The sequence below is a fragment of the Triticum dicoccoides genome, chromosome 7B, assembly GCF_002162155.2.
Source record: "Triticum dicoccoides isolate Atlit2015 ecotype Zavitan chromosome 7B, WEW_v2.0, whole genome shotgun sequence".
NCBI classification, from domain to species: Eukaryota; Viridiplantae; Streptophyta; class Magnoliopsida; order Poales; family Poaceae; genus Triticum; species Triticum dicoccoides.
This window is the reverse complement of record NC_041393.1, coordinates 404068381-404081050: the sequence shown is the minus strand read 5'-3', so window position 1 is coordinate 404081050 and position 12670 is coordinate 404068381. Positions and strand designations below refer to the sequence as shown.

The following is a 12670-nucleotide window of genomic DNA, read 5'->3' as shown; positions in this document are numbered from 1 at the left end:
AAGATATATTGCCATGCAACTTCCACTGTTCCATTTATTATGAAACGCTTCCTCATTGTCATATTGCTTTGCATGATCATGTAGTTGGCATAGTATTTGTGGCAAGGCCATCGTTCATAATTTTTAAACATGTCACTCTTGATCATTACACATCCCGGTACACCGCCGGAGGCATTCATATAGTCATATTTTGTTCTAGTATCGAGTTGTAATTCTTGAGTTGTAAGTAAATAAAAGTGTGATGATCATCATTATTAGAGCATTGTCCCATGTGAGGAAAGGATGATGGAAGCTATGATTCCCCCCACAAGTTGGGATGAGTCTCCGGACTTTATAAAAAAATAAAAGAGGCCAAAGAAGCCCAAATGAAAAAAGGCCAAAGAAGCCCATAAAAATGAGAGAAAAGAGAGAAGGGACAATGTTACTATCATTTTTCCACACTTGTGCTTCAAAGTGGCACCATGATCTTCATGATAGAGAGTCTCCTATGTTGTCACTTTCATATACTAGTGGGAATTTTTCATTATAGAACTTGGCTTGTATATTCCAATGATGGGCTTCCTCAAATTTCCCTAGGTCTTCATGAGCAAGCGAGTTGGATGAACACCCACTTAGTTTCTTTTTGAGCTTTCATAAACTTATAGCTCTAGTGCATCCATTGCATGTCAATTCCTACTCACTCACATTGATATCTATTGATGGTCATCTCCATGGCCCGTTAATACGCCTAGTTGATGTGAGACTATCTCCTTTTTTGTCTTCTCCACAACCACCATATTCTATTCCACCTATAGTGCTATATCCATGGCTCACTCTCATGTGTTGCGTGAAAGTTGAAACAGTTTGAGAACATCAAAAGTATGAAACAATTGCTTGGCTTGTCATCGGGGTTGTGCGTGATTTAATACTTTGTGTGATGAAGAGGAGCATAGCCAGACTATATGATTTTGCAGGGATAACTTTCTTTTGCCATGTTATTCTGAGAGGATATGATTGCTTTATTAGTATGCTTGAAATATTATTGTTTTTATGTCAATATTAAACTTTTTTTGAATCTTATGGATCTGAATATTCATGCCACAATAAAAAAAATTACATGGATAAATATGTTAGGTAGCATTCCACATCAAAAATTCTGTTTTTATCATTTACCTACTCGAGGACGAGTAGGAATTAAGCTTGGGGATGCTTGATACGTCTCCCACGTATCTATAATTTTTGATTGTTTCATGCTATTATATTATCTGTTTTGGATGTTTTATATGCATTAATATGTTATTTTATATTATTTTTGGGACTAACTTATTAACCTAGAGCCGAGTGTCAGTTTCTGTTTTTTCATTATTTTTGAGTTTTACAGAAAATGAATATTAAACGGAGTCCAAACGGAATAAAAGTTTCACGATGATTTTTCTTGGACCGGAAGACATCCACGGAACTTGGAGATGAAGTCAGAAGAGTCCCGAGGGCTCCACAAGCCCTCAGGGTGCGCCCTAGGGGGGGGGGCTGGCTTGTGCCCCCCGGGAGCCCACCGACCTCCCTCTCAGCTCCATAAATACCCAAATATTCCCCCAACATGAGAAGCATCCATGAAAATACTTTTCCGCCAGCGCAACCTTCTGTTCCCGTGAGATCCCATCTTGGGGCCTTTTCCGGCACACTACCGGAGGGGGATTCGATCATGGAGAGAATCTACATCAACTCTGTTGCCCTTCCGATGAAGCGTGAGTAGTTTACCACGGACCTAAGGCTCCATAGCTAGTAGCTAGATGGCTTCTTCCCTCTCTATGATATTCAATACAATGTTCTCCTCGATGTTCTTGGAGTTCTATCCGATGTAATATTCTTTTGCGGTTGTTTGTCGAGATCCGATGAATTGTGGATTTATGATCAGTTTATCTATGAACACTATTTTAATCTTCTCTGGATTCTTATATGCATGATTTGATATCTTTGTATTTCTCTTCGAATTATCGGTTTGGTTTGGCCAACTTGATTGGTTCTTCTTGCAATGGGAGAGGTGCTTAGTTTTGGGTTCAATCTTGCGGTGTCCTCACCCAGTGACAAAGTAGGGGTAGCGAGGCACGTATTTATGTTGTTGCCATCAAGGATAAAAAGATAGGGTTTTCATCATATTGCTTGAGTTTATCCCTCTACATCATATCATCTTACTTAAGGCGTTACTCCGTTCTTATGAACTTAACACTCTGATGCATGCTGGATAACGGTCAATGTGTGGAGTAATAGTAGTAGATACAGAATCGTTTCGGTCTACTTGACACAGCCGTGATGCCTATACGCATAATTATAGCCTTGGATATCGTCATAACTTTGCGCTTTTCTACCAATTGCTCGATAGTAATTTGTTCACCCACCGTATTATTTTCTTTCAAGAGATAAGCCTCTAGTGAAACCTATGGCCCCAGGGTCTATTTTCCATCATATACTTTCAGATCTGTAAACCAAAAAAAACCAAAAATACCTTGCTGCAATTTATTTACTTTTATTTTATTTTACATTTTAGTAATCTTTTATATCTATCTCTATCAGATCTCATCCTTGCAAGTGACCGTGAAGGGATCGACAACCCCTTTATCGCGTTGGGTGCAAGTGTTTGATTGTTTGTGCATGTGCATAAATTGGAGACTTGCATGTACCTCCTACCGGACTGATACCTTGGTTCTCAAACCGGAGGAAATACTTATCTCTACTTTGCTGCATCACCCTTTCCTCTTTAAGGGAAAAACAATGCAAGCTCAAGAAGTAGCAGTGTCCCTGGTGTTGGGTTTGGAAATATTGGATGTAGTTCTTTGTTTGAACTACTTGCGGGGACATGGGCATCCGATGCGTTATGTACGACATTGCCGACCCTTCCTCCATGGCTTCTTCCTCTGACCTGGTCAACTCCTACAACCCACTTGTCGTTCCTCTAGGCAGTTAAGGTGGGGGTACGTTGATTCAGCCAGGTTCAGAGTCATGGTCGTGCGACGAAGATGCCTCGCATTGGTTGTGACGCGGTCCTGGTGCCCATTGTTTTGTTTCCTTGCCTTCCTAGTTGGTGTTCAGGTTAGGGGAGTTTAGCGTTGCATTGTGTGCTACTTGTATCTCTTGTTCTGCTTTTACCCACACTTAATATTTACCCACACACGTTCTTGTTGATACACAATCCTTGAGTATTCGCGAAAAAATGCCCGGCTTGAATAAAAGCAAAAACCTGCTCACTAAACGAATTACCCCACAAAAGAAAACTTCGAAGTTCATTGAAGGATGAGTTTGGTCGATTACCATACAAGAAATTTTTAGTCCGACTTAGCCTTCCCAAAAAAACAATCATTGATAAGGTGCCCATAGGTATACATGAGAACCCAAAGTATTGTTTCTTTCTTTTAGCCCTCTTCATCTGGCATTCTAGGAGGCTATAGGACTTAACAATGAGCAAAATTTATGAAAATTTATTATTGTTGAGTTCAATTGTGGATTATTCGTATTGATTCTGAGTGTGCCATGAGGGGCCAAGAGGAATGTCGGAAGTTTAGTAGCGATATGGAGAAACAATTCAGTAGGACCTCCATTCCGAATTATAAGATGTTCTATTTTTTATGAATCGAATGTATATAGATGTGTTTTAATGTGTATGTTCAGCCATTTCAGTCTGTATGTAGTCTATATTGAAATATCCAAAACATCTTATAATTCAGAAGGAGGTAGTAGTTTACTACTACTAATTTAGTATACTTAAGATGCATTATAGTAGTTAACTATGCACGTAATCACACACAAAAGTCAATCATGGACAGCTCAACAGAAATCAAGATTTCATATATCTGCTTTATTCATGAAAACAAATATATTACTATAGAGTATACGAAACCTTTCATTTTCTTGCAAGATAAGCATGAAAAAAGATATGAATTTAGTAGCCGAAAGAAGAAATGTTTCTTATGCTCGATTAGGATGAAAACATTTCTAAATAATATGGGCAATTAGGAGCACTAGCCTGGAGTCAATACTCAACAGCCCATGAAAGCAAGACAACACAAAAAAAATGGATTAGTTGATTAAGATAGGCCTAATGGCAAGCTTTACTCCAACCAAGCCCAATGTATCTACCACCTATCTATCCATCTAACTTCTAATAATCTAATGATTAACAAGAGAAGGAAAAGGAGTTCAGACAATGGGTACTCCACCACTTCTAATCCTGTGGGAGGACAAGCAAGCAACCAAAAGCAGGGCATTTTGTACTTAGTAAAAGGATGTGATGGGTGAGTGCGTCTTTCTACTAACCTAAAAGAAGATGATTAACTAAGTATTTGGAACCGCTTAATCACAACTTGTGCTTAGAAAAGGTAAAATTTGATTCCAACCGATGGCCCATAATACGGGGACAATTGACAAGTGGCAAAAGCAAATACAACATAAGAAATAAGTTCATAGGTTATTTTGGAGGCATATGCACATGTATGAACCTCCGAACCTTCATACCATGATGTGCATCTTAACAAATGAATAGAAGATGAAAGAATATACGAATCAATGAGCAATTTTTTTTTCATGTACACAAGCAGCGATAAACATTAATTGTTTTGTTAGTGTTTTTGGTTTCTTCTAATTGTGTTTGCATTTAGTTTGGACTTTATTTCTTTGCTAGATTGTTTGCCTACTTAACAACTGAACCTTCTCACACTGTCACTTTATTGTTTGGAATATAGAAGGTAGATTAAGGTAAATATTGTGTAAAATCTACCAGGAGAGATAAATTTACCTAAAGATAGTCTACATTCAGTATTTTTTTTGTCACCATTTCACATTTATATTTTTTTTGAAAAGGTCTCATAAAAAAGTTCACAAATAAGCAGAGTTTGTGAAGACTTGTCTCGGTTTATCAATTTTTTTTGGTGGGCTAATGAGCAAGATCAAAGAAAAACTCATTGGTTAGCCTCAGACGAATTGGTGAGACCAAAAGGGAGCGGAGGAATGGGTATTTGGGATCTCAGGTTTTTTAACCAAATCCTTTTGGCCAAGCAGGTCGTGTGCCAAATTGCTGAAGGCTATATATTACCCTCATGGACATCTTTTAAATACTACTTCTCCAAAGATTTCTTCTGCATCTTGGCAAGGTATAATGTATGGTCTAGAGGTTCTTAGATACGAAGTTATTTGGAGGGTTTATGAGAAAATAATAGGAATATTTGGAAAGATAACTGGCTCTCTAGGAGCTCGGGCCAAGAGTTACTTTAATAAGAAGAACGAAAGATCAAAACGGGTGTTTGGATCATTCCTGAATTGTACGAGGAGCTAGGATGTGAATCTAGCTAGGTATTTTGTTTTATCCCCACATTGTTGATGAGGTTTTAAGCTTTGCATCCCTTTCGTCGTGTGTGTGTGGGCACCATGAGTAAAGTGATGTTTTTGTAGCATGTCACTATGGTCTTTTATACGGTCTTTTTCCTTTGAATTATCGACCATGAAGGTTTGTTTAAACTTTCGTTGACGAGGTTGGTTTGGTTGGACCGACAAGAGCTTGCTTCGACTACCTCCTTGACTTGTGTTGACCGACCTTGACTTTTGTTGACCGTCCAGATGGCGTGCCATGTTGGATAGGGGGTTGGACCTCGAGCAGGGTCAGAATCATTACTACACCATGAATGAAAGTTTGTTGAAACCTTTACACTGGAGATGAGGTGAAAAATGCCTTATTCTGTATAGGGTGTTTGAAAGCACATTGAAATTTGGAGTCCCTGTCCTGCTACCCATGCTAATTGTTTCCAACTAGTGCAAAGCATCGGTGCAGTCTTTTTCTTGCACTGTCGGCGAGAGTCAAACATAGCGGCACATAATTTGGCTAGGTTTACTTATGAGTTTTTATCTACAGTTAATTGGGATGATGATTCCATAGCATTTTCTGTCTGGCATGGTAAACGAAATTATGATCATTTGAATAAAGGGTGCCACCAGATGACCAGACTCCCCCCTAAATAAAAGTAACTACGAACCATCACGCTCCCTCCACTAGTAAAAGTGGCCGTTATCGGTAAACCATTGGTAAGCACGTCCTGATCCCGGGGACATGCAAGTATGTAACATAGCTAGACAGACCGTATCCACCCGTCAGAATTTGTTGGGGAAGATTCTTGCAGCTGGCTTAACAAGTGTTCCCTTTGCATGGTTAGTGGGTTGGCTGGGGTGCACATGCTGATGTTGAGATTACAGCAGCGCTTTTACCCTAAGACTAACAACGAAATAGAAAATGCCTCAGTAGTCACCAGTCAGTACTTCCAACGCACTAGCCAGCTACGCATTCTGCAACATCTGTTGCCCAATGAAGCTACTGATCACTACTACTCGCTAAGTACGACAAGTATTAGTTATATATTGCATGTAAGCTTGTCTAAAGATTATCCACTGAACTTGGTTTAGTTTGCCGTGCATCTATCTGGCCGTGTATACTATATTTATAGGGTTTCTCTTGCAGTGGGCAATGGCATATTCCACCAACTTTCCAGCTTTCTCTCTTGGGCACAAAAGGCAAAACTTGCACTACCAATATGATATACTACTTTCTCTATCCAAAAATAAGTGTCGCTGATTTACAATAGAATTAATACAAAATTATATTAAATCAACGGCACTTATTTTGGGACGCATGTTTGTTGGTCGATCGGCCTGCTAATATAATCTCAGCAGGCACACAAGCTGCTAAATTGTCATTCTGCACATCCCCAGCCAGTCAGATAAACTGCATGCGGGAACCCCGACTTATCAACTGGCAGCAGGTGGCTAGCACACATCCTGAACTGAAAAAAGAAGAAGCAAAGGTAGCTAGCTAGGTGCGCGTGCATGATTGCGACCATGGGTTTTGAGATGCCAACTTCCAACTGGCGGCAAAGAATAAGCTCCGAGATGCCAAAAGAGATAAGTAGTACCACGTACGGTTCCCGTCGCCTTGGAGCCTTTAACTGGTTTGGCCCTATCGTATGAGGCCACCATGCAGCCTGCACGAATGTGCGCAGCATGCATCTATGTATCTAGCTGGACGGGATCGTGGTGTCCGTCTGTCCAGTAGTTTAGGTGTGCAGTTCAGTTCATTTCAGTGTCATCTATTATTGTGTCTGTTCAGTCATGAGACAGTATTTACACAGATAACTTTATTTTCTATTGATTTTTTCCCAAATATTATACACACTGCTCGGTGTGGCAACAAATATGATAGGTGAGTCTTGCAACAAACTACCTCAGCCTACAAAAACATCTTATATTTTGATACGAAGGTAATAGCTTTGATGCTACGGGCAACCAACGGTAGAGACGGTGCCCAGGCAGCCCAGTTTGTGGCCTACGGCGTGAGGCCCAATCCCTTCATTGCATGTAGTAATCACAGTGCATGAAGGGCGGCGCCACTGCGAGCAACGTCACATCGAATAAATTTTCCTTGGTCACCATGTCGACTGTGTCTTTCACGGAGGGGTTTGTAGAAATGTGTCCTCGGTACTCCTTTTGATTGTCAAGTCTAGAGTCTCGAAGTGGTGACCTCATGCCATTGGAGGAGGCGGCGCAAGGTAATGTGTGTGGTGCGCCATTGTTTTTGGCGGTACTAGCGGCGGCACATGCAAGAATAATACCCAAGCTCGAGTTCCTTCTCTGCCATGGTGGAGTCAAGGAGCCGGTGAGCTCAGTCTTTTTGACGGCTCTTCTAGTCGGCAGTTTTAAGTCTTCGGTTGATGGTTGTTGTCCCAGGTAGCGCTAGAGGGAAAGCCAGCTTCAAATATGAGTTTGTGGTTTGATATCGGGACATCTGGCGCTTGGTCTCGAGGATCGACGGATGACGATGGCTCTGGGGTTGAAGGAGGATGGGGATGATCCTCGGCTCTATGAGTCACAAGGATAAATGCCTCGCCGATGCCGGGCTTCTCCATCGGCTTGTAACACCTTCTAAGATATGGTTCTCCCTTGAATCCTGTGGCCGTTAGTTGCGGAAGTCACAAGATTTCCCAACGAATCTATTGTCATTTTTCTTTTTTTGACGGGTTATCTTTGAGAAAGAAACATGTTTTTTTAGGCAGAGAAAGGAACATCTTTTTTGGCAATAGAGAAAGAAACATATCCCCGCAAAAAAAGAGAAAAAGAGAAAGAAACATGGGTTTTGTCTCGACTCGGTTACACTTTTTTTTTAGAAACCTCGCCTCGGTTACGCGTGCCGCGTGCGTGAGTAAATGAGATGGGCCGAGATAATAGATGGGCCAACGCGTCCCATTTTTTCAGCGCGTAAAACGAGACAAGTCCCTTAACCCGCCCCGAGCCCATGTAAATCGCGTCTGGAGAATTCCAGAGACACCACGCGGCAGAGGCAGGTCGCTCGCCCAAGCGCAACTCAATCACCCGCTTCTCTTCCCCCAAATTCTCAAATCGCGAGCTCGGAACACTTGCACCCTACTCGGATAGGATCGGCGATTCGCCCCCCTAGCTCCTCGTCGGGAACTTCAGGTTCGGTTGGTTCCGCCCCAAATCCTTACATGTATGTAATTTCTGATCCTCACCACTGAATTGTGGGGTTCCATTCATATTTTTCGCGGCGATTTCATCTCGTTTTGGACTAGTTATTCTGTTGTTTCGGTAGTTCCTCTCCGTCCGTGCCTTGATCCTATTCTGGATCGGAGCCGTCGCCGGCGGGAACCGGGGCATTTCCCGGCGACTTTTGGGTCTTTTGCGTGCCTTTTTGGTGCGTGCGTGCTGAAAAAAATCCGAGCTAGGGTTTGTGTTGGGGATATAAACACTTTTACTGCTATTTCGTGGTGAATAGATGCTGCTGCTGTGACCTAGTTGAGGTAATATCAGCGTGATTTATCCATTCATAACATGTAGGCCTAAATACGAAAGAACATAGAAGTGTACAGCACATTGCACCGCAGCGGTGCTACTGAATTGAGCAAGAAGTATTCAGTCTTTCACCCATTCCAGTGGGATTTGGTTGGATGATCATTGCAATTCTGCAGGTGTACTTGGTGTTAGAATGGAACATATTGGATTGATATCTTTGATCGGATGCTTTTTTTTTTACTCCTTATGTAATAGCGACATACTGTAGCGAAATTAGCATCCTGATCACACTTTCATACCATTTTTATCCTGTCAGAGACGCTTGCCAAGTAGGGCCTTGGTGTGTAAATTCTTAATTCTACTTCTTGTTATGTTTGATAGATTAGATTGGTGTTAGTATATGCTTTGTTCTAACTTCTACTTACCGATCTGGATTCCTGGATTTGAGTACTGAGTACAACTTTTTGGCTCAGATTTCATATATCATGTATCACAATTTTAGTTTTCCATGAAATAATATCACTGTTGTTTACATTTCACACGTTTTTTAACTGGGCAGAGAGCTTCAGTACAAGATGCAAAGGGGAAGGGGCGGGAGAGGTGGTCTCTTTGGTTTTGGGGACCCTTTTCCTGCTTTTGGCGGCTTTGTACCACCTGGGAACCTTATGTCCAGTTTCTTTCGTGGGTCAAGTCCCTTTGATGATCCCTTCTTCACCAATCCTTCTGGTTCTTTGATTGGACCTAGCCTATTTGAGCAAAGCATTTTTGGTTCAAGCATGTTCGGGCCACACACAGCTCTAAATGGAGGAGGCTTCCAGCAGCAAGGTCCTGAACCAAGCAGGCCAAAAGGGCCGGTTATTGAGGAGTTGTCTTCAGACGACGAGGATGGTGCGGATGCGAATGAACATGATGAGAAGAAGAAAACTAACTCTATGAAACATCCAAGGATTTGCAAAGAGCCATATGTGGAGGACTCTGGTGATGAAGTTCAAGGTTGGTTTATGTTATGCTGTTAATAGGAGTTTTTCCAGCTGCCTGCATGTTACTTCTCGCAATCTAGTTTCAGCTTGTCTGTCAGTAATTGAATGAAGAGGAAGATATATGACTTTGGTAATGACTCGTTGCTGTTTCTTGTTATGCAATTTAGTGCATGCCCCATGTGGCCTGGAACCCTGGACCAATTCCTGTCTTTATAGACTCAGGAATCCACAAGATTGTTTTGGAGTAAACCTGTATACCTGTAGCTGTGGTAGTATACACTAGAACTATCCAAATTCATTATTTGTTTTTTTTGCTGCTATCATTTAAGATTTAGTGCTAGCTGGTATTGTTGCCAGGCTAGCCTGCTATCATGTTATTGGTTCCCTGGATCCTCACTCAGATGTGATTCTCTTTCTTTTACCGAAGGACTGATGAGAATATGTGCTTTGTACATGTCAGAAAGATTAACAAAACAGCTGAAAACAAGGGCAGGATACTAATGCTGATAATTTTTTAACAGATAATAAGAGATCTAGGCATGAGAAATTTGGGAAAGAGTACGTCAGGGCTGGCACATCATATCAACAGCCACAGACCTATATGTTTCAGAGCTCAACTGTTACATATGGTGGTCCAAATGGGGCATGTTATATGTCTTCGACGACTAGGAGGAGTGGTGGAGATGGAGTAAGTCCCTCTCAGCAGTGCTGTCATCTGTTAAGGTGCAAAGTTCTGGTGGTGATTGTTTCTTCAATGTCTTCTAGGTTACAATGGAAGAAAGTAAGGAAGCAGACACAACAAGTGGTAAAGCAACTCACAGGATCGCACGTGGCATTGGCAATAAGGTGTGTTTTCTTCACAACCCAGAGATATGACTTTATTTCTTTGGACTACACCAAGGATAAATGATTTAGAGCCATGATTCCGTTGCTGCAGGGTCATGCACTGACTAGAAAACTGAACTGCGATGGAAAAGTTAACACCATGCAAACTTTGCAGAACTTGAGTGAAGGTTTTACTATTCTAGTGTCATTCTGTTGCCGGAACCCTTATTCATGTTGTTTCTGATGCTATTTTTTTTTCTTCTCTTGCAGATGAGCTTGCTGGGTTTGAGGAATCATGGCAAAGGAATGCAGGGCCTTGTCTGCCTGGTTGGGATCCCAGATTAAACACGCTTAACAGTGGTACACCCCTCTTCTCTGTTGTTATCTTCCTGCATGTCTCAGGTTACTGACAAGTTGAAACTCACTCATGTAACCAGAGGAACACGGCAGTTCAGGTCATCAACAAGTTACAACTTACCCATGCATAGAAAACTATGGCAGGACTACATGAATGTATATGACCAAGATAACGAAAGCATCAGCTTTGTTAGACTTGTTAATAAAGACCTGAGAGTTAACAAACATAGTTTGTCCACATGAGACAAGTTAATCCTGAGTTCAGATCTCTATCTTCAAATTAGTTATCTTTCTATGTTAGTAACCTGAATTGCATGGCTGTTGTTTTCGTGTTCTAGCTAGTTTGATCCCTGGAGTGGTTATCTTACATTCTTGTTATTATAGATAAAGCAGGAACTCTTAGCCCTGGCATCCAAGAAGATAATGGAATGTCTGTACTTCCAACACCCAATGATATGTTTGCGCTTCCAGCACCCGAACAATATCGTGGCTCTATTTCCTCTGATATGTTTGCGCTTCCAGCACCTGAACAATATCGTGGCTCTATTTCCTCGAGGATGAAGAGGCGCCCTTTGAATGGTTCATCCCAGGGCAGTCCCCATACATGATTTCCTCAGGAATTTAGGCAGAACTGTGTTCCCGGTTTGCAGAGAAGGAAGAGGATGAATTGCTAGCTCACTGCAGCTATTCAGAAAACTATGTTTACGTTTTACTCAGCTTAGCTTAAAAGGTTCTGTTGCTATTGTTGATGTATATTGCTGTTCCCTTCAGCATGGATGCACAATCATAAAAGGGAGTACCTAGAACTCATCTACGGAGTAGATGAGATATAATTTGGTCTCATTCACTTTGAAAACAAGAACATATACAATCCACGTTAGCACACACGCATCTTATAGCATCACATCCAATGGCTATAAAAGGTGATTGAGACCAAAATATATCTCATCTAGATGAGTTCTAGCAAAATGTAACTTCTTTCCACAATGACTTCTTTCTACAACGACTGTTGTGTAACTTTGTAAGGCAAGGCTGCATTCCTGTATTTTCTATGTACTATGTTGGCACTATGGTGCATGGGTTCGATGTGGAGATTCAGTAATCTTCCAAAGCAATCCCACCAATTTATGGTGTACTATCCTTAGTTTCCTGATATTACATGTCATTACAGCTCACAATCGAGTTGAATATTAGTCATTTGCATTTAAAAAAAAGGAGATTAAACCCTTGATCTTTGCATCATTGTGAGTATTATGGATTGTAATAACATCTTATATTATGGGACAAATGTGGTATTCCCTCTGTAATGAAATATAAGAATGTTTAGATCACTACTGATCTAAAAGGAACGCGGAGTTTTTGCTCCTGGGCTTATCTACACCTATGCTAAGAAAAAAAATAAAGAAAAAATTCAAAAAAAATCCAATTTTTTTTGTGTGGTAGATAATTGTTGGGGAACGTAGTAATTTTAAAAATTTCCTACGCACACGCAAGATCATGGTGATGCATAGCAACGAGAGGGGAGAGTGTAATCTACATACCCTTGTAGACCAAAAGCGGAAGCGTTAGAACAACGCGGTTGATGTAGTCGTACGTCTTCACGGCCCGACTGATCAAGCATCGAAACTACGGCGCCTTCGAGTTCTAGCACACGTTCAGCTCGATGACGTCACTCGAACTCCGATCCAGCC

At 41.2% G+C, this 12670-nt stretch overlaps 1 protein-coding gene across 2 annotated transcripts; it reads left to right on the top strand.

Annotated features, from left to right (window-relative positions):
- Positions 1-8311: 8311 nt before the first annotated feature.
- Positions 8312-12103, top strand: LOC119337241. 2 transcript variants are annotated; one of them, XM_037609360.1, is made up of 7 exons: positions 8312-8484; positions 9377-9810; positions 10319-10485; positions 10563-10643; positions 10735-10810; positions 10893-10982; positions 11060-11345. In XM_037609360.1, exons 2-7 carry the CDS (start codon positions 9393-9395, stop codon positions 11131-11133), a joined length of 906 nt encoding a protein of 301 aa, XP_037465257.1. In that variant the 5' UTR covers positions 8312-8484; positions 9377-9392; the 3' UTR covers positions 11134-11345. The 2 variants fall into 2 exon arrangements, with proteins under 2 accessions (XP_037465257.1, XP_037465256.1); XM_037609359.1 differs by lacking the exon at positions 11060-11345 and adding an exon at positions 11364-12103 and having other exon boundaries at positions 8315-8484.
- Positions 12104-12670: the final 567 nt, after the last annotated feature.